Source organism: Trachurus trachurus, assembly GCF_905171665.1.
Source record: "Trachurus trachurus genome assembly, chromosome: 9".
In the NCBI taxonomy this organism is placed as follows: Eukaryota; Metazoa; Chordata; class Actinopteri; order Carangiformes; family Carangidae; genus Trachurus; species Trachurus trachurus.
In genome coordinates, this window is record NC_139895.1 from 20,440,318 (window position 1) to 20,463,498 (window position 23,181).

The following is a 23,181-nucleotide window of genomic DNA, read 5'->3' on the forward strand; positions in this document are numbered from 1 at the left end:
GAGAAACAGCAAGGAGCAATAATAAACAGAACAAAACATATGGCCAGATTTAAACGAGGTGCAGACAGTGCAATCAAATATCAGGAGCCAACAACAGAAAACACTGGGGGAAAGTGATGCAGAGAGAGCGACAGAGCAAGCAAAAGAAGACAGTCAGTGAGCGAGGGATGGGCTTTTGATGGAGTCTCATCTGGAGTGTTTATGACGAGGCAGCGCCAGCAACGTAATGAGTTGACTGATCAATCTTTCCTCCTTGCTCTGCTGGATCAATAGCACTGTTTTGACATCCTACATTAAGCTCTAACTAATTGCCAGATTGCTAAATGCTTTTAAAACGGAAGAAAAAAAAAACATATCCAGGGCAATCAATAATGCAATCACACCACTGACTCTCCTGTACCGCCGGTGGAGGGGGGATGATGTGCTGATGTTTGTGCATGTGGTGTGTGTTTGTTTGCTTGTATGCATGCACTGGCTTGTGTGAGTGCGGTGAGTGTTAAGGACCAAACATTTACCTGCTTCATGAATTGCAGGAGTTGTGGATGTGTCTTATTTGTGTGAGTGGTGTTGGGGCAGCTGGGAGTTGTGGTCAGGAGAGGAGAGTGGTGTATTTGGGCTTTGAACCTCTGTGGCCTCAGTGGAACAGTTAGTTGATTTGGCTCACAGCTCCGTGGCTAAACCACCATGACCACCAGGACAGGGGATATGAGCCTAAACTGTTTTATTTCATAATAATCACGACTGTGTGGATACTGGCGACCTGGGTCTTATGTCTGTTTTCTATCCTTTCTCGCTTCTATCAGCTATGACAACATTGTCCTCACTAATGAGTTGCGAACAATGAGGCATTGCAACAGTCCAAAGGGGTCAAGAAACAGTCAGATGATCAAAGCTTTTGTAAAGAAGCCAACAACAAAGCCAGACGATCTAAACCAGACTATTGGGAAGTAGAACCGAAAGGAAACAAGAAAAACTAAAAAGAAACTTCCAAAATCCATTGTGCTGTATCTGCTTAGCACCAAACAGATTCACAGAGTTAGCCAGTGAACACTGTAAAACAGCGTGCCCTGCCTGGTGCAGACCAAAAACTGAGTTAAAAGAGAAGCTAAAAGAGAACGGATACTGGATTTACATACATTTGTTTATGATCCCCAAAAGGAAAAAGGAAATCCATTACTGTGGTTTTAAACTTGAGCTTGATTAATTCTTGACTTTGACAAAAACAGTTGACCCAACAAGTCCTTTAAAAATAGGCTATCATCGGGATGTTTGTAATTGCCTTTAAAAAAAAAACCCTGATTTATATTTTTTCATGTCTATGTGGTAACAGCGGTGGTTTGTCGTTGTTTTATTTCTTGGCCTTACTGAAAAAATTGAGAGCATCTGTTCTCAGTTGTTTCGAAAAAACAATCTCAGTTCAAGGTTGACTTGACTCGTTTTCAGTCTCTTGCTGAGAGCAATGACAGCGTAACTCTATACTAACTAGGCAAACTTCATCTGCACAAGACCACATGATATCCTGCACACACTTGTACCTTGGAGATTGTTTTTTGTTTTGCTAATATTTCCTTTGTTGGCTGGTTAGTGTAAAATCTGTTTGATCCTCTGACTGCTTGTAATTCTCACCAAAAAAAAAAACCTTTTACTGAATGTTGTCATGCCAAAAATCGTCTTACAAAAATAAGGTCCCTTAGCTCTATAGTCTTCTGCTACCTGCCTGTGTATTGTTTCATGTGTGCAAGCATCAGGATCAACATGTTTTTTTGTCCAGGACTAACAGGGTCAAGGATGCACTGCTTGACGACATGGGACAACAATCTCTTCTTCTCCACCTCCACAAAACAGTGGGGGGATAAAAACCCTTTTTCATGAATTTTTCAGACAAGCCGCACTTCTTGGGCAGAAGAGCCTCTCCTGTACAGTCAGTTCATACATTTTTAACAAGGAGAAACACACCGGACAAAATGCCATGGATTCAAAGTGCAGGTATGAGGATAGCTGACCTGGTGTCTTACTGTTTTTGCAATTCACACAACCCTTTTCACACAGCCTGTCTCAGAAGATGAAACACGAGAGGAATTGAAATAGAGGCCCAAAAGACAAGCATGGAGGACAAAATAGAAAGAGGGAGGACACATATTCACCCTCTATTCAGTGTCAACATTAAAGAAAGAAAATAAAATTGGCATAATAGCGGAGCATATTGGTTTGGTTATATTTCAGCCATGTAATGATTTCCATGAACTCCCAGATTTGAACTTCAAACTGTGTTGACATTAATTTCAGATAGGTGCTGATTGTAGAATACTGAAGGAGATGCTAATTGCATGCAGATGATATGATGATGACAGTGTGATTAGGCACCATGGCCCTAATTGCAAAACAAGTTAGTCAGATTTTTTTTTTTTAATATCACTGATGAAGCAAATCTAAATTTGTAAGCAAAAAAAAGTGAACAATACCTGCTGGAATTAAATAAGTATTGTGTTCCTGTGTTCTTATTCTTTTTGCTTTTTGTTTCTATGATATGTCCCTTTCCCCTTCGTCCTCCTCCTGTGGCTCCACCCTTGTCCTAAGCTGTTCATCTTCTCCTTTGTCTCCATATCTCTGCTATTAAAACAGCTAAATTATTAAACCTATAGTGATAATCAATCAATAACACTCTTTCTTAGAGGGATAGACCGTTTAATAATTGACTAATCCTGAGGGGACCTTGGCCCCCAATGAGTATGTGTGTGTGTGTGTGTGTGTGTGTGTGTGTGTGTGTGTGTGTGTGTGTGTGTGTGTGTGTGTGTGTGTGTGTGTGTGTGTGTGTGTGTGTGTGTGTGTGTGTGTGAGAGAGAGAGAGAGAGAGAGAGAGAGAGAGAGAGAGAGAGAGAGAGAGAGAGAGAGAGAGAGAGAGAGAGAGAGAGTGCTTGTACAGTACGTACACCCCCTTGGAGGGTCCCATCCATTTGCATTTGTGTGCACCTGCATGTGCTTATTGTTGCCTCTGATTGAGGTGACTGTTATTGAGGTAGACTGGCTGTGATCAGGGTCATGGAGGACTAATTAAACTCTTAACTGTCATTTCTAAAGATGCAGGAGGAGAGAGCCATGAATGGATGCAATTAGTGTGACTAAGCCACAGGTGCAAAGGGGTAAACAAACACACTAATCCTGTATCATGTGACTTTATAAGGATCGAATGTATATCTAAATGTAGTATGAATATGATAGGTATGTGTTTCTGTATCCTGGCAGTGTCTCTCCATCCAGACACTGTTTTTTCCTGAAGAGCAGTGACCTATATTACTACTATTTACTACATGTGTCCACCTGAGCCAGACTACAGATCCTGTGCTGTGAAGGATTATGGTTTTTTGAAACTCTTCCTGAAAATACGATGGCCTTGAGAGCTCAACACACACACACACACACACACACACACACACACACACACACACACACACACACACACACACACACACACACACACACACACACACACACACACACACACACACACACACACACACACACACACACACACACACACACACACACACACACATTCAGAAAACATCTTCCTTTCATAACATACTGGTATGTGCTGCAAACAAAAGAAGAAACAACAACACAGCTCTCAGGGACACTGTGCTATATGAAAAGGTTGCAATTAAGTTGAACATGAATGTAGCATTAATACAGTGGATGTAATTAAATGTTTGCATTTCACAGACACTTACTGTGTTCATTTTCAAAGGTATGATTTGATTCAGGTGACATATATGTCATTTTATTGCTTGGGTTTTTACTTAGCGAAGATGGAAAACGTTTGTCATTTACTCGTTAGTGTTACACTTCCATTACCAAGGTGCTTCACTTAAAAGCTGCACTAATTAATAACATTATATTACAGTGATGTTGAAAAAGAAAGATTGCATCTAATATGTCACGTAGGGCATTAGTACATGACACCACAGGCTTTCTCAGTTTCACAGTATTTTAGCATCTTGTCTTTTGGCTCACAGTTTTTATAAACCAGTATTTTTCAGAAACAACAGGCAGAGGTGCAGCTGCTGAAGAAAAGGTCTCATTTAAACTTTGTATCTAAAGTTTGCAAATAGCTGATGAGCATGGTGGGGCACTTACATAACAGCTATTGGAGACCCAAACAGAGTCTAAATTACAAAGTATAGATCCTCCTAGTCAATGTTACTGGGAAGTTTGCTCAGTTGGATGAAAGTGCCATTGTATTTGCTTTAAAAAAATACTCAAGTATTCAAAATTACTTTTTACAGAACCTAATGACTCTGAAACAACTTACTGAATGTACAGACTCTGATTAGATTAGATTTTTCTGCAGAGCCTGTATAATAAAAGCTTGAAACGTGATATGATACAATATCTGTAGAAATAGGAAGTTTTGTGGGGAGTATTATTTCTAAAACTTCAACCATGGACTTTAGATAAACTGATAAAAAGAAACTGCTTCCTCCTCTTAATCTAACGTAGCCATCATTAGGACAATGACAAGTTCAAACTGGGCTGTTCAAACATGACTGACTAGGATATTACTGTATGGGTTATTACATCTTCAAAATAAAATAATTAAAAAATAAATTCCGCTGACAAAGAGATCTGCTTCAAAGTAAGAGAACTTCAAAGAGAAATGTACTGTAGTGATGTACTTTAACATATTGTTGCATGAGCAATAAGAGCTTACAAGTCAATCTGTCTCTTTTTTTTCTACTATAAGTTCCCATAAAACCACAGCTTGCCCCTTTTACATGTGTGCTTCTGTGCTGATTAAATAAACAAGATACAATATGTTAATTAATACAATTTCCAGGTTGTCCTTTTCATCTTTGAATAATCAGGATGTTTTCGGTCTTTTTTGTCTATGCTGATTTATGTACCACCTGGAATATTATTAGAATTATTTCATGTGTTTCTTTCCTCGTTTGACGAATTCACAACAAATCATACATAAGGGTTTTTATATAGTTTATACATGCAAAAGGCTTGTGAAAAACCATCAGCTATGTTCATGTATTGCGTTTCCTGTTGAGAGGAGCTTGTTGTGCTGAGGCTCCCATGTGTCTTCACTCTTAACATTCCAACCAGCTTTGAGCCTCTTTCAGTCAGGAATTCACTCCTCATCCCGTCTCTGCCCTCTGTATTGATAACAACTCTCTTGTCAATTGCAACAGCCGAGTAGCGGCTGCCTGCCTCAATCCATAAATTATCCTCTACATCTTGGAGGAGAGTAACACAGCTTCTTTGCTGATGGGATTGGAAGCTACCCATTACCTTGAAGCGCGGCTCAGCAGTCACTCAGCAGTCACTCACCCTTAAGGGTCACAGAGGAGGTCAAATATTTTCACCTTTGATGGATCAGAGAGGCTTTGATTGAGATCCAGAGAGAGAGGCCACAGAATTAGCTGAAAAATATGTCATGTGTTGTCAGTGTTTAAAGAAATACACTGGAGGAAAACATAACTTATCTTCCCATAGTCATGTTAAAAAAAGAAAAAGTTTAGACATTGATAAGCAGTTTTTTTTACTTGTCAGGTCAGGGATGCTCAAGCCTGTCTGTCACCTGTCACACACAGGAGTTCCCAAATGTCTCCTTGATGCTGCTGAACCATTGTCAGTTTCCTCATCATTGTTTCTCCTTTGGCAATTATCTCTGCCCATTAAAGCTACATACAGACATAAGGGGTTTCTCTAAAACAGTAGATGCCAGTGGTCACCAGTGGCTGCACAGTGTGACTTCCTAGAACAGGCATACTGTTTTATAGTCCAAACGAATAATTAATTTTCCAAGAAAACTGCAATGTGTGAAACCATAACGTTAACTAATTAATTACAAGGTGTTAAGGCTGCATACATCGACAGCCAACACAGTATTTTACTGGAGCCATTTACGAAACCGGTGGCTGTGTCGGAACAGCTCTAATTTGCTAACCCTGTTCATCATAGTAAAGAATGCGTGTGGGTGTAGTGAGCGGGACACAGAGGGATCCCCACTCTCATTCCTATAGCAGGCATACTTTAACCTACACCTTAATTACACTCCTGAGACAGTGTGTGTGCCAGTGTGTCTGTGTGTGTTTCTCTCTGGATCTATCATCACCACTCACTCGCTGTTTCACCACATTCATTAGTACCATATGTGCACTCTCCCATGAACTTAACATGCTTTATGCTTTATGGTAAATGTGTCTGTGTGCCTTGCACGCGCATCTGCACGATGTGTTTAGTGTGTGGTAAGTCCCTGTTTTAACCTGAAGGTTATGGCTGGCGACCTTGCTGGCGTCCATCCATCGACATCCCTGTGTCGCCCTGGTCTGAGGACTGACTGGCCGCTGACATGGAAAAATTAGAGCTCACTGTCTCTTTTTTTCTTTACTTGCTCTCTCTCTCTGACAGAAAGCTGACACAAGAATACAGAGCTGCCCCCTCCCTTCTTCTCTCATTCTCAGCATCTTTTTCTTCCTGTTGTTTTTCCTCTGTGAAAGTACTGTATCTGAGTATTACCTTTTATTCTTTATATTCAATTTATTTTCCTCTTTCCTCTCTCCACTTTCTTTACACCCTGATTTTCCATTTGTATGCTCAATCTTGCAGCAATTTCTTCTGCTGTTTCATTTGTTTCATGTAATGTCACCGAGAGCATTGCAGGTAAAATAAATGTATCTTAGTTGAGTCAAAATTATTTCACATAGGGTGAAATGAAAACATTGCAGTAGTGAACTTTGTGTCTGTCAATGTGTGTCATGCACTCCACTGTATCTCCCCCCCCCCCACCTATCTCAAATCATTGAGTTGTAAATGTCACAGACTTATGACATTTCATTAAATATTGTCTTTTTGTCTGAAACTGTTTATTATTGGTATGCTGCAATAGTACAGTACTTTAGTAGTGTGTGTGTGTGTGTGTGTGTGTGTGTGTGTGTGTGTGTGTGTGTGTGTGTGTGTGTGTGTGTGTGTGTGTGTGTGTGTGTGTGTGTGTGTGTCCAAGTAGTATCTCCAGAGTTCTGTCTATGGGGCAATATATACTTCCTGTTTCCTGCTTTGTTGGCCAATGATAACCTGATACACCCTGGAGAGAGCTGTGGGGGCAGTAAAGGGGGAAGTGGAGGAAAAGAGGCAAAGGATGAGATGGGAAAGAAGTAGAAGGAGATGGGGTAGTGCAGCGACGCCACATTTGGGTTATAAGTGAAGAAAAGACTTGATGGAATCATCAAATCAGTCCCTATTGTGCTGTTAAAACGAGCTAACAGTGTGAGCTCTTTGAATTGATCTCCACCATGAGAGAAGCGACTTGCTCTGATTTCCACATCCTCTGCTGACGCTCTGCTGTTGGTAAATTACACAGACATTGTAGTAACTGCTTAGATGTGTCAGTGGGTCTGAGCCACTATCTCTGTGTCCAGCCTCTGGGGACACAATGCTGTTCGTTATTCAATAATTTTTAATTGGTTTCAAGTCTGCCTCATTTGCATATGCATGCTAAGAGAGGGCATCTTATTGGAGGAGAGGTGGGAACGAAAATGGGCTGAAAAGCACCTAGAGAGAGAAAGGGGGGAGAGTGTTGTATAAAGAAAGGCTAAAAGGAGGAATGAATGAACAAACAAGTGAATAACAGACGGGATGTGAGTAAGTGCTTCTAGAAAAATCAGCCTCTCTGGTTACCACGGCAACGAGAGGTGCAAGTTGGCTCTGCTCCCTACGTAACCAATTATGTCTGAGTGTGTGTGTGTGTGTGTGTGTGCATCTACTATCTGGGGGCTATTGATATGCAAAAGAGAGAGCAGGTCCATGTGAGCTTCTGCAAAAATGTTTGCAAGGCATTTTATTTTAACGCGGTGTGTATGCATCTGTTTTCTGTGTCAAGCTGCCTTCCGTCAGTTTATCACCAGTCACAGTTTCCATCCTCTACAGACGCGTGCCACACACACACACACACACACACACACACACACACACACACACACACACACACACACACACACACACACACACACACACACACACACATCAAATGTCACGTGTACAGACACACACATGCACAAAAGCACACAAAACACATTGTGTTCACGCTGTGGTGTTCAAAAACCTGCACAGAGGGACTTGTAGCTTTACAAGAACACAGTCACGAGTGACTCGAGATACAATCTATGGCACACTGTTGCCATGCGGTAGGACCTCTGTATTTTTTGGGGTTGTTTTATGTCGGTCACCTTGTCAGTGGGGACATCTGCTTTTGTCAAGACACAGGGAGGCATAGGGAAGCAAAAATGGTTTGTTCTTCAAAGTTTGTTTGTTCCATGCAGGATTTATCATGCCCCCCGCTCCACTAACTCATCCCTCTTGCACTACAGAATAATAAAGACAGGATCTGGCTAAGATACAAAAATGCTAATAAAGTTCAAGGTTCCAGAGTCATAGAAATAAAGTGAGAGGACTGACCGCCCACAGCCATGCTAGCCACACTGTGAAGTCCTACTTTGGCACAGTGTTGCCTCCAGCTAAACGCTAATGTCAGCGTGGCAACGTGCTATTTTTATACCTCTGGAATCTTGAACTTGTTTTTGCATCTTATCTGAATGTGAGGTGCATTAGCTTGTATTGTGGTGATGGTTGTTTTTTTTAAACTAACATTGAAATGACATTTTTCTTTTCTTTTCACTTTGTAACAGTTTTTTAAATCAAAGTGTTTATTTTGTACTATTATTGGAATTGGGGGAAAAGGCATATGTTGTGAAATTACAAGTGTAAATTCACTGTGGCAGGTGACAGACTGAAACACGTGGACGTGTGGTACCTTCAGTGTCAGTGGCACCGTTTTTAACCAGTCAACCATCCTCAAAAGCACTTTGCCCTATCATAATGTGTAACAGCTTATACTGCCTAACTCTTTATTGAGGACTTCTAATGCTGAATTGCAATGAGATCAAATGCACACACTTGCACACACACATATATACACACGGTTATTCCAGGCTTGTGTGCTGCTGTGACATGCAGCCTACACACACACTTCTTTGTCAGGCTGTTCTTTGTGGGCTTGTACCTTTTCAGGGGAGCCATTCTGTCCCTCAGTGGGACCACCAGTGAGTTAGAGCAACAGCCAAGTCGGACTCTGGCACTAATTGGCTACGCTATTAGAGGCCCACAGAGCCACACTTAGACTACAGAAATAAGCTCGTCAGTGTGGGGATGGAGGCTGGGCACAGTGCCCGCGTGAATGCGTGAGACAGAGGGACAGAGGGAGAGAGATTTCTAATTAGGTATCTCTGATGGACATGAGAAACCTACAGAAGCGGTTCAAAACCTTACACCCTGCAACACACACACACACACACACACACACACACACACACACACACACACACACACACACACACACACACACACACACACACACACACACACACACACACACACACACACACACACGTACATGCACTCAATCATGCACGCACATTTGCCATCTTCTGACCGGAGCAGCTGATTGGTAGATTCTGGTGTTTGTGATGGAGGTTGGAAGGTGTATGTGTGTGTGTCCGTTTGTGTGTGTTGTGCGGAGGGGGGAGGGGGGGGGGGTCTTTTTGTCTGATGCACTTCAGCTGCTCTGATTGACAGCAGGGACAGGAAGTGAGGGCGTGGGGCTCAGAGAGGAAAAGAGCTTTTCTCTCTATGCTGCCTTCCTCAGATTAACATTCTCCTCCACCTCTTCAAATTCCTCTCATCCTCCACTCTGCCTTTCCTCCGCTTACACTCTTTTTCTTCCCTCTGCCATATTTTACTTTCCTCCTCCTCTGCGTTCCTCTGTCCATTTATATCCATTTACATTCAGCATCATACAATACTTCTTTTAAAGACATTTGTGCTGGCTTTTTGTTGCCCCCTTCTCGCCTTGTCCATTTCCTCCGAAGCAAACGATTAGGTTACCCAGGGCACTTAAAGCGGAGGTACACGGCTAAACAAATGCTTATACAACTGTGCCACTGACATGAAGTGATTGAATAGCTACTTATGCCCTATTAGCCCAGAAATAAATCAGCTAAAACCAAACCAAACCCAGACAGTGACTTGCAGACATAACCAGGTAGAGGTGCTGATACCAGGGATATTTTGTGTCCCATAGGTTCATTTTCAGATTAGTGTCATAATATTGATAAAACAAGACAGTTTTACCACTAGAAAAAGCCTCTGTGGAGAAAAACATATTAAATGTTTGAGCCGCTGCACTCATAGAGGCTGATTGAGGACAAAGCATTACATCATCAGATTTTTTGAAGCATTTAACTGCTGCATTTGTCTGGAGAAATGAAAAGAAACTTATCTTTGTAGTAAATCAATACAGCAGATTAGATAGATAGAATGATAGATAGAACGAGATAGATAGATAGAAGGAACGATAGATAGATCAAACGATAGAAGGAACGATAGATAGAACGAGATAGATAGATAGAACGAACGATAAAACGAATGATACTGTAGATAGATAGTTAAAGATGTAGCAGGAGAAAATTACTTGTAGTTCTACCTCCAGATATTGGTTAAAGCAGAAGTAAGCGGAATGTTTGTGTTAATATAAGTCTTAAATAGTTATATCTTCCGACAGCAATCACTTATATAGAGTGTTTGGTCCGAAACACGGGTCTGTCAGTCACTCTGCTCTGCTGTAAGCCGAGGAGAAAACGTCTTGTATCCGACAACCTTTATCCAATGAGGAGAGAGAACGGCATAAAGGGGCGGTCCTCTCTGTGTGTGCAGCCAAGGGATGCACGTGAATGTGGTGACGTAGGGACGAGGGCGGGGACTGCTAACTCCATCAGCTGACAGAAAGTTAGCCAAAACGACCGGATCACTTACTTCTGCTTTAAAATAACTGAGTTAAATATGATTTGCTTGAAAAAACATGTTTTTGATGGCTGCACCCTCCATTGCAAGGCTGGATTATTACCACACAGCCATCTCTAAAATTAAAATGGTGATAAAAATATTATATCTGGGAAGAATCAATACTGATCTATGGATAAAAGATTTAAAAGGAAAAGATAGAAGAGGGAAATCCCATAAGACCTGACATGTTGCTGATCTTGGAAGCAGATCAGGTCGAATCTGAGAGTGTGGAAGTTCCTCTCTGTGTTTTAGAGAGCTACAAAGTCTACTACAAAGCACCAAAGTCTGCAGGCAGTGAATAAGTGACTGTATATAAGACACTATTAAAGGTTAGGCCCATATTTTTTCACATCTGTCCTCAAACAATACTCAGATGCCCATATTTATCTCCACTGAAAGAATTATTGCTTGCTGTAATTGCTCCTTCTGTCCATGCTGGCTGTGAATAAATCCCTCTCTGAAGCAATTTCAGTGTAAGAGATGAGGGACAAAAATGCATAATATTAGGCTTCAGCCGTCTGGAAAATCAAGTCAATATCTTCCAAATTTCACTGTTTGTGTATCACATTTCCCTCTGTTTCACCAGCCAGTGCTGAGCTTTGGTGAAGGATAACATAGTAGAGACAAGAGTTAATTTTTCTAACTTGGACTACTGAAGCCTCATATTACTGTAGCTTTTGTTAAACTGATGATATTTTTTTTACCCAGGATGAGGCCTGTGGCTTTTGTTGGCCTTTACTTCCAGTATAATTGTGTAAGGACAGGTTTTTATGAGAATGTATGGGAGCAAAATATGCAGCAGCCAAAAATGAACTTCAAATGTATGTATTGGGTATTTTCTGGGTACTTTATATACTGTAAACAAAACCCGATTTGTAACCATTCGTATTTCCCAAACATATAAACTGTAGTTTAAAAAATATTTTAACACCAAGTCTCCCCATATCTCAGTAAGGATCAGTTGCAGTTCCTTCACCACATTAAGGGAGAAAGGTTTTCATCAGGAGAAATGTTAAGGAGACGGTTAACCACATTCACATTTTATTTCCCATGTCTTCACTCTTTTTTTCTGCATTACAATCGACTTAAGATGAGTTGCTATTTCCACTTGTTTACCTCCAAACAAACAAAACTAAAGTAGCCCAGCACCCAGCAACATAAAGTGCTACAGACAAACAGATTCTCATATGGTTCCAACATTATTTCAGCTACATTACACATCATATATCCTTATTACACACACACACACACACGCACGCACAAACACACAGAGCATTGAAATCCCTGGGTTTGAAGGATGTTTATGAGTACAAATTTGTAAAGGAAGTAGAGCTGAGAGAAAGAAAGGAAAAGAGGAATGAAAGAGGTTTAGAGGGAAGAAGAGAGAGAGAAAATTATTGGAGAGAGTGAGGGAGAGTGAGAGGGGATAATCAAATTGAAAGAAGAAACACAGTAAGAGCATTAGATGAGCTGAATAATGGAATAATTTAAATCTCCCGCACACACACATACACATACTTACACTCACGCTTGAAATGCCTCATATACAATACAGGTTGCATACCAGAAACAATATGTAATAAATTACAAAGTAAAAACGAGCCATGCGCTAGCTGTACAATTGCAACAGAAACTCAACTTGTCTCCTTGAGAAAGAGAAAAAGGAAAAAAAAAATCCCAAAAAAGGACTTTACACTCTCAATACAAAGCACCATCTGTTTTTATGCATGGGTCTCATCTAGGCAAATTCACAAAATGTACACACAGAGTGGAGGAAAGGATTCAAATAAAATGAAATTCCAGTATAATTTCTAAAACATCACAGCAACGTTACCATCAGCTTGAGGCTGGGCTCTGAGAACTTAAAAACTAATGAGGTGACTGAAGTTGAGGTTCACAGACTGTGACATGTCGTAAAGTGATATTTCTCTCCCATTTAGTTTGTTTCCATCTAAGTTTTGTGAGTATAGTGCTCCTTCAAAGTGCAAAAGGGTTTTCTGCTCTATGCAGCTCATGCGTCTTGTCCGTCACTGCTTTGTCTAACATTATAATACTGTTTATTATTACAAATAATGAAAACACCTACAGTGCATGTGGATATTTGATATTCTACTGTATCTTCACACTTTACTGCTGTGCGTGACAAAGAAACTCCAACCAAATCTGTGTTAGTTAGTTTGTGGTGTGAGTTTATATCTGTTTTTCATTTACTGTACAAGGTTTGTCTTAATAAATACGTGAACATTCTACATTTGAGTGATATAAATAGTTTCAGTTTTGGATGAAGCAAGGCAAACAGCACGTGGGTTACTGTACCATGCGCACTGTGACCGAAGAGGGATGGGTTGGGGTGTGGGGGTTTAGGGGGGGGTTGTAACTCAAGTATAGTCGCATCTGAGTGGGTTTAACCAGCAGGCAAGCTGTTTGGTTAACCCTGGATCCCATCGAGACACCAATACCATAGCTTGTCAGCAAAGAAAGGAGGACAGAAAGAAAGAAACAAATAGAGATAGGCCCAGACAAATGAGGAGAGAGTAAAAATTTAAAGTGCGGGATGACACTGAAAAAAAAAGAAGGAAAGGAAATACAAAGGCAGGTTGGTTGGATCTCTAAGCTGGTCAGTGTAGGAGATCCAGTTTGATCAAACAGTGTCATGGGTAAGAGGGGTTTCAATAACAGTACCTACAGAGGCCACTGGCTCTACAACACTACCACAGCCGCGTCAGGTAGCTTCAGCTTCAGGGTGAGATCGGCTGTCAAAAATGAGCGAGTGGACAAGGGTTCAAGTTAAGGATCGGCGGTGCCTGCTTGTTTGCTGCATTGGCTAGCTATATGTGAATCTCAGAGGCTATACGGTGTCTGAGGTCAGGGTTTACAGTTCATGAAGGTTATAGTGTGGTGGAGGAAGGTGAGAACATTCATTGAAATCTTACTGAGGGCTTATATCAGCCTATTTAAGAGGAAAGGCAGGTGGAGTTGCACCTTCAAGAGTAACACGGTTGCCTCCAATGGGCAAACAATATCAATCCATCTGGGAGAAAAGCACCAGGACGGTGCCAGTGTAACCTATGTACCATCGTAACGTGCCATGTCATTAGGGTCAGTTGTAACGTTATGCTATTTATTGAGTCAAAGTGAGAACTGTGAGCTCTGGTTATTTAACCTGTGATTCTTTTTGTTGTGTTTTTTTGTTTTATGTTTTTTGTATTTGAGATCAGCTGACAACCCAAGCATTGGCTGGTAATAAGCTCAAACTACCAGGTATAGAAGATGTAAACACCTCAGCATTAGTCCCTGTGATTTGTCTCCGTGTCGGACAGCTGATCGAGGTGATCTGGATTCTTGAGGACTTCGCCGACATGTTCATTTTCAGGCTCTCCATCCTCATCGTTGCTCTCAGCACTGTAGTCTATCGCCTCCAGAAAGGACGGCTCGTCCTCGTCCAACACGTAGGTAGTGGAGCAGCTGCTGGATGACAAAATGAAACAAAATACTGCTGTAAGTTTGTCACGAGAGAAAGTCCATATCTCCTTTTTTTTCTGTTTTTCAAAACTTTAGCAGGATGATGTTCAACCTAATTCTGCATGTGTTATTTTAAGATATGATGTCATAAATTATGTATTTCAGAAGAAATACATATTGTCATTTGCATATAATCCATATCATATCAGTGAATATGTTCATTTCCGATTACTCTTGGTACTGATTAGCTTATCCAGTGTTTAAAAATTATGAATCAATTAATTTGTTGATATAATTAAGATTAAGATTAAGATATACTTTATTAGTCCTTGACAGGAAACTTGTCTTGGGCACAAGTGCTGACACAGCTGCATCTAAAACCACACATAGCGAGCACATGGTACACATACACCTGCACATTCACATGTACACATAGTGTACACACACATCCACATACCCACAGAAAACATAATTGCACATGGTGTACACATATATGTCCATATACACACAGAGCATAATACACAGAATATATTACACATGGTGTACACATACGTAATATATTCTGTGTATTATGCTCTGTGTGTATATGGACATATATGTGTACATATATAATGACTATGAGGTCAGATTTCTTGTTCTGATGAACATTTTGAGAATCTGAGAGTCGTGTTTGCTTGTTAAATGACTTAAACAATTAATGAATAAGAGTTGTTGCAGTTGTATTTCCTTTATATAAACAGCAAACTAAAAGTAAAAAAAAAAACCCAACAACAACAGAAATTAAATCAACTGCATTATGAGCAGAAAAATATGTTTTAAAATCATAACAACAGAGTTGCTGCTAACAAAGCCTGTGTGCTCTGACTGGTGAGGCAGTTTTTTTCCCTGTGGGTCTTAATGGTTAAATGGTTGCTGGTTCGTTGAGGTTTTAGTGGCTTTAGTGGGTTTTTAATGGTGTTAATGGTCTGAAATGTGATCCCAGGGAGACAGTCGATCAGGGGGCTCAGACAATCATCTCCCACCAAGTTTACCAGTGTGTGAGTGCAAGAGAGAGAGTGAGAGAGGCAGAGAGAGAAATTGTGCGTCAGTGTATGGACAGTAAATGTGTATGTGTGTGACTGTGTTTTTGTGTATGTGCACAATGATCTGGATGGACAGCATGTTTTCCAAATAAACAAGAGTTGTAACTCAACCATTACAGGCCATTATAGAAATACCAGACCCAATCTCTCCTGTCTCTGGGTAACAATGTCAGAGTCATCTCTGTACACACTCCATCTTAATATTCTGATCCATTTATGTACATAGAAACCTCTACATTTTCAAAATCTTACATACAAACATCTCTTTTTGTCTTCCTTATACACACACACACAAATAAACACCCATGCCCGTATCCACCCTTTTGCACACTTTGAGACGCCCAGTTATTTGCAGACGCCTCCCAATGGCCACAATATCATTGCTGTGATGACCTATTAAACGGTAAGTGGTACAATACCAAGCCCCACGCATAAAACCATAAACCTGGGATGAGAGCAACCAATCCCAAAGGACACTTGCACACGCACACGCACACGCACACACGCACACACGCACACACACACACACACACACACACACACACACACACACACACACACACACACACACACACACACACACACACACACACACACACACACACACACACACACACACACACACACACACACACACACACACACCAGAACACTTTTGGAGTCCCTTAATGATCAGACACATAAATGATGAATGAATATATCAATATGAGAGTAGAGTAGGTTAGTAAGAGAGAGAGACGAGGAGACACAAAGAGAAAGGGACGTGAGCATTAAGTGGTTTTGAGCATGTAGCCATTCTTCCAAATGAGCTGCTTTAACAAATCTTTAAACGAGTGAATGTTGACGTTTTAAAATAAAAAAGAAATTAAGATAACCTTAGTGGTCACGGCTTGGGTTTGACCAAGTTTAATAATGCATTTGTGGTGTTGAACTAAAGTAGAGTCTAATCTGTGCAGACCGTGAGTAAATACTGTATATAGAAGACAGAGACTGTTGCTGATTCATTGTTTGATGCCACTTCTTAAACTGGGGATTAAGAATTTCTTTAATGAGTCTGTATTCAAATTTGGAACATGGCTTTTCCTTATCTATCTCTTACCCATTATGTTCAATTGTGGGTGCTCATTACAAGCTGCCATACACATACAAACATAAATCTGATGCTTCAAGTAATGACTAATTTCAGTATTGAATTATCCCACTGAAAATTTTTAGTAATTTCTTGTTTAATTGTTTGACGTCTAAACTATGAGAAAAGAGTGGGAGAGTAAATGGCAACTTCCCACAACCCAGTATGACACAACACTCTAACACCCAAAAATATTCAGTTCTGAGCTATTAAACAGAGACACAATCCTCAAACTCGGAGATGCAGAAACCAGAGGATGTTTGGTATTTTTTTGATAAATACCAACATTGACACATTGACACCAAGGTTGATGTATTTTATGAGAAATGACTAAATAGACCAGTAATTTCAGCACTAATTTGATAGAAAATTGTCGGCCACTTTTGCAATTTTATTACAATTTTTGAACTTACAAAACTGTGGTCTGTGTGACCACAAAAAAATACTATAAATATGAACATACTTTGGAGTGTTGTGAGATGTTTCATAATGTGAGAGCAGAGACACAGAGAGACCAGAGTACTGACTTGTGAACTCTGAGACAATGATCAAGACAATGCGATTAGAGATATTAACAGTGAGAATAGTGCTCATCTTACAGCAGCACATTTGATTCTCCCATTGCCACTTATGTAGGTAAGGACATGTCCTTGTGTTCTCATGTTCTGACAAGGATCATTTTAGTATATCTATTTCTTATTTTGTGTTGACATGTATCAAACACAAGCAACTGTATGGGGAAGCAGGGTACAGTACTTGTCAGTGCGACTAGTACACACTGTGGTTCTATGACTACTATTGTGGTTGCATTTTTCATGTGCGTTTGATCCACACAGTATCATCCTGTCCCACTGACTGCTCACTGTCTGGAAAACCCCACTATGTAGGTGGAAACTATTTTATCAAAAGGGAAGAAAAAAAAAAGATCTTTTGGCTGCTTTACTCTGTTTTAGAGAAAAATGACCCTGCCAACAATTATTCATGCCCAATCCCCTCTCACTCCTGAGTTTTCATTATGTTCATCACACATAATCATTGAAAGAATTTCAATGATGCTCATAGCAGCCCTGCATATATACAGGCCTTCATTTGTTTCTCAAATGGTGCTTCAGAGGAGAGCAGGAGTGACAGTCACACCGTTGAGTAACAGTGCCAAGGGGAGATGTGTCTGGCAGTAATGAGGGTGTTTTGTATGTATGAAGAACAAAAACTAGCTTGTAACCATTTTGCTCTTTATCAGGTAGAAGTTTGGGGAGAGAGCACACATTTAAAAAAATCTCAGATATCTCAGGGAGGTTGCATGAGGATAACAACACTGCAGTTACAATGCTTAGAAAAGAAAATCTGACATCTGCAGTTTTATCCTGCCTTCTTGTTTTTACAAAATCAAAAATCCTCACGTGTGAGTGGTTCGTTTAAATTGTGAGTTGTGTTTCCAACCCTCAAAACAACACTCTGAATAGTCTCACAGCATCATGAACCCAGATGGACTGTGTGTTGTGGTTACAGTGTGTTTCATATTACTAACCTAGCCACTTTAGTCTGTGTCCCAATGATGTCGCTTTCCAAATCCAGCAGGTGTTGGTGGTTGCGCAGCCCCGTCAGCCTCTTCAGCCTCAGCAGGGCCACACAAAACTGAGCTCCCATCTCCTCCAGCTCTCTGGTGCCAATTTGAAGACCCTAAAGAGAAGATGCACATGCGCATTAAAGTGATTAAAATACATTAGGTTCACCAGAAGAAAACGTCTCAAACAAAGACATCACAATCACACACACTTGCAGGTACTGTACACCCACTTTCTCAATACAGAGCTGAGTCTTAAAATATTTCAAAACTCCAACAGATGTGTACTTTAAAATGCCTCCTGTGGGTTTCTTTTTCCCATAACTGCTCTGGAGCCTGGGGATGGAGCTACTGTCCATCTTCAAACGCCCAAATTTTCAATGCTGGAAAGCACTTGCAGAGGAAACTTTTTAGGTAGAAATGTGATAGAAGTACATTTCAGGTGTGAGACGCTCACATTAAAGCATAATGTATATACACCCATACTTATAAACCCAACAAAGTTTACACAGCAGTGTACAATTATACAAGTAATTGAACGCCCATGGAAGGAGACAATGACAGAGCTAACCCCTGACTCAACCACAAAACTTTCATGTTCCTTTTTCCCCAGAGCAAAGATAGGAAAATCTAAACTTGGCCTGGCCACAAAGACATGCAGCCAGAGTTCAGTACACATTAGTTCCTGCACATCTGGACAAATAATTCCACAAAAACCAGTGGGGGTGCAAATCGGAGCCAAAATGGCATCCCAAGACTGCTGTGGGATATGTTAGATGTTGACATTAGCAGAGTTCAGGCGGAAGGAAATCTAATGGGATGGAAAGACAGAGAGAGAGAGGAAAGCGATAGACAGAGGTTATAGTAAAAAGAGGAGTAAAGACACAGACAAAGCAAAGAGGAGACGAGAAGAACTGCGGCTCCACCTGGTGGATTCTTTGAGATTTATGGGGCACCTCCCTCTCACTTAACACAGGGAGGAAAGAAAATAAGACAGAATAAAAACATCTGTTTAAAGCAACAAAATCAAACGCATCATCCCAGTAATTAATTATCCATGTAATGTTATGATTTTCTCAGAGAGGAAAATCGCTTCTTATCTTCCTCTATCATAATCTATCATCTCAACACTTACTATGCTTACTGATTACAGTGCATCCAGTCAGAGTTCAGCTGTATTCGTCATGAACCGGCTTATGCTACGATTTTAGAAAAAAAAGATTTCCTCATGTAATTACATTCAATCCCTCAAAATGACAAAGTGCTACCAAAATCTTTAGGAATTTGAAAAACTCAAGTATCTTCGGGTGATTCCCATTTTTCAAGATCACCTTAGTGACCGGGGTCCACCTGTGATCAATTCAGCTGATTGCACAAGACTTGGAAAGGCTCACACCTGTCTGTATATAAACTGGAGCAAAAACCAAGTCATGGGGAGGAAGGAACAGAGACAGGGTTATGTTGAGGCACAAATCAGGGGTATTTACAAAAAAAAAAGAAGTTGAAGGTCCCCAAGAGCACAGTGGCCTCCATAATTTTTTGAATGGGAGGCCTTTGCAACCAGGACACTTTTGAGATTGGCTGCCTTGGCCAAACTGAGCAATCTGGGAAGAAAGGCCTTGATACCAGAGGTGACCAAGGCCCTGGTGGTCACTCTAGCTGAGCTGCAGAGACCCTGGATCAAACTAAATGGGTCTGAATACACTCTGAATGTAAATAAATTGATACATTTTTCCTTGACATCACTGACAGTTAATTTAAAAATAAACCAATAAGAAGCATCTCTATAAACAAGAGGCACTATATATTTGATTGTAGGTTTATTGGATTGAACCTCTTAACACTGACCAGGCCTTCTACTTGTCCATATCTCTTACCTTGTATTTGCCTTGGTCACAACCACAGAGTGTGCTCTCCATGGTGTAGCTGCGCTGTACTCCTATCTCTCTCCACACAACAACACGAGCAGTGGACTCCTTGGACCGCTCCACAACAAAACTACAACTCCCCATGCTGAAAGCTGGGGCGATCTGAGAGAGGATCTTAGGAAGTGCCTGAAAACACATGGAAATGTTTTAGTAGTCGGAGTGTTTACTGCACAGGTGAGTGTGTGTTAGTGCATTGGGGGGCAGATTATGGAGTACAATTCATATTACAGTAGGCACAAATAATGGAATCCAACAGAGACTGGTTTATGTGCAAAGCAGTTTCTTTGGGAAAAAAAGCTGTATTGACTGCTGAAATCCAAAATGTTTGCTGTGGGCTTGTAGCCCGCAGCTGCATATCCACTAGGAAACTCTCTATTGAATTGGCTTCTTTATTAGCATTCTGCTCAGAGAAAAATATATTTTTGCATTCCCACATGCAGAGAGGAAAAACAACCTGGAGGACTGTTCATTACTTTTGTGTGTGTTCCAGGCACAATTGTGTGTGTGTGTGTGTGTGTGTGTGCGTGTGCGTGTGCGTGTGCGTGTGCGTGTGCGTGTGCGTGTGCGTGTGCGTGTGCGTGTGCGTGCGCGTGTGCGCGCGTGCGCGCGTGCGTGCGTGCGTGCGTGCGCGTGTGTTTGCATGTTCACCCTGTATCCAAGGTCCTCCTGTAGGTCGCTGGATGTAGCACTGATATTCGACTGCCAGACTGTTTCCTTCAAGCTGCAGCCGTACATAAACACATTCTTCTTTCTGGAATGACCATGGTAATCACAGAACACCTGCACATATGCACCCACACACACATATACACACACACAGACACAGACACAGACACACACACACAAAGGAAGCAGACAAAGAAAACCTTATTTCATTTCGTGTGTATGTAAGTTCTGGTAACCAAAATCTGTCTCTCCCCTTTTCCAAACTAGTTTGGTTGAGTGTTTGGAATAAACAGAAGCAGTAACATGTTCAATTGATGCATAAAACAAACAAAGCAAGAGGAGGCTGGGGACAGGAGTCACAGTTCCAATAACTTATAGCAAGTTTATACATTATCGTGCTGATAAGATGACTGGTAGATTTACTGGCAGTAAATCTCGGGTCGTTTTGAAGACAAAGCACAGCAGCCTCACCCTGTTTCATTCCTTTAAGTCGTCACCCTTTGCACAGTAAACAAGTCTCCCATAAGAGGACTATCCCATTATATCTGAATTGCTGACACAAAGTGTAGCACAGAGGCCAGCCTAGGCAGTTGTTTATGGTAGCTGCATTAACGCCCTACAACTAATGTGGTGATTTACTGATGTGAAATTTAGTGGACATGCAGCCAAACAGAATGCACAGCTGAACAGGAGAAATGACACCACCATTAACAACAAGCTAGAATATATTCCGTGTACTCAGCCACTGGAAGATGATGCAGCAAAGTGCTAAATGCCCTTAAGTAATTTAGGTCCAGTTAATTAAAGGTCATACCAGCGGTGCCCTTTGTATGTGTGCAAGGTACTGCAGCAGGCTCTTAGTGTGGAAGATGGTGGGGTGGAGCTCAGGATTGGGGCTCTGCCACTGGCGATTCAAATCCTCTCCACTCAGAGAACAACGATGACTAGAGTAGAAAGGAGATGGCAGAGGAAGAGAAGGGATACAGAGTGGAGGAGAACAGAGCAACAGCTAGAGAATCCTTCAGGAAAAGATTTTGTGTGTGTTAATATTCATAAAGCTGTGACCACCATGCAGGCCCAGGATCAGCAGATGTGTGTGTCTTCAGAGTGTATACTTGAGAGCTGTGAATGTTTGCCAATCTATTTCCATCACTAGAATATTTTTACTCACTTTCCATTTATGACTCCATCAGGGTTGAGCATTGGGACTATCTTGAAGATGTAGGCCTCTCTAAGGCTGGCTGCCAGCGGGCTGGTGCCCATCAGAAACTCCAATGTGCCCTTCATTACCCAGCTGGCATTGGTCTCTCCAGGGTGCACTCTGGCTGACAGGAAGATCAATGGACGGTTCCCTGAGGAGGGAGAAAGACGGGGAGTGCAGCACAAACACAAACACGGAGGAAGATGTGATGAGAAAAAAGAAAAAAAGATTCTTTAATTTAGTCGTTTTTAAAACAGCATGAACAGCAATGAAATACAACAACGGTCCGTGTACGTTTCGTTAGTTTGATTTTTCCTTTAAACCGAACTGTCAGAAAACGAAAGTCAGCTGGTAATTTGGTTTTCCGTTTCAAACCAAAAACCAAAAAACCAAAATTCAGGCTGGTTTTTTGTTTTTTGTTTTTTTGTTTTTAAAACGAAAAAACGAGGAAACCAAAATCAAATTACGGTAAAATTTTGATTGTCTTTTTGTTTTTGATCTTAAACAACACATTAACGCCGATGACAGACCGGAAGTGTCGGAACTTCAAAATAAAAGCCCAGTGAATTGCGTTATAGCCACAGACTGTAGATTAATGGCCTATAAAATCTTTTTTTTTTCTTTGTAAATGTTGTGTTTTGAGCATATGGATACATTTTCACAGCTGTGTTTATTTTTTACACATTAGCGGCCAAGCTCATCATTAGTTCATCTTCCTCACGTGCCTCGGTCTGTCCGTTGCGCACGCTGCAGCGCTTCGCTCCCAGGTCAGTCAGAGCATTTTCACATGAGGTCAGCTTCACTCCAGTCAGTCTTCACAGACAGTCCACTAAGAGTTTCTGAACATTTCCTCCTCAGTTTGTCCCAGGCGGCGGCAGATAGTTTTTAATTCTTTTTTTTCTTTTTTTTTTTCTTTTTTTATGGCTTGAACGCCATTAGGCCTATATGAGACCCGCCTATTAATTGAATACCGGCTGATTGTTTTGTTATTTGAGGAATATAGCTATATTACGATCTGCTGCAGTAACGTTCGCCACCTTGTGGAATAATGCTGCATGGGGCTGGGTCATAGACCAGCTCTTCTCAGAGACTCAACCCGACCCTGAGGTCTCCAACCCCGGGCATATTTGGCAGGTGGCAGCGGCCCCTTTATGGTTCTTTTCTTTTCTACTCTTTTCAGTCACATGAGATCCAGTCCCAGACCTCGGCTACAGTCCGGGATTTCATCAGGCTCCCTTCCCGGCACA

At 41.1% G+C, this 23,181-nt stretch overlaps 1 protein-coding gene across 5 annotated transcripts in view; it reads right to left on the bottom strand.

The window, feature by feature from the left end:
- Positions 1 to 11,930: 11,930 nt before the first annotated feature.
- Positions 11,931 to 23,181, bottom strand: part of agtpbp1 (ATP/GTP binding carboxypeptidase 1) — a 29,646-nt gene continuing 18,395 nt past the window's right edge. For 3 of the 5 annotated variants that reach the window (XM_083978720.1, XM_083978718.1, XM_083978722.1), the window contains 6 exons: positions 21,905 to 22,085; positions 21,548 to 21,677; positions 20,716 to 20,847; positions 20,017 to 20,193; positions 18,104 to 18,255; positions 11,931 to 14,370 (listed from right to left, as the gene is read on the bottom strand). In XM_083978720.1, coding sequence (XP_083834846.1) covers positions 14,190 to 14,370; positions 18,104 to 18,255; positions 20,017 to 20,193; positions 20,716 to 20,847; positions 21,548 to 21,677; positions 21,905 to 22,085 — 953 coding nt within the window. In that variant the 3' untranslated portion in view covers positions 11,931 to 14,189. The remainder of the gene's footprint in view (positions 14,371 to 18,103; positions 18,256 to 20,016; positions 20,194 to 20,715; positions 20,848 to 21,547; positions 21,678 to 21,904; positions 22,086 to 23,181) is intronic. The other 2 variants (XM_083978719.1, XM_083978721.1) reach the window with 1 other exon arrangement.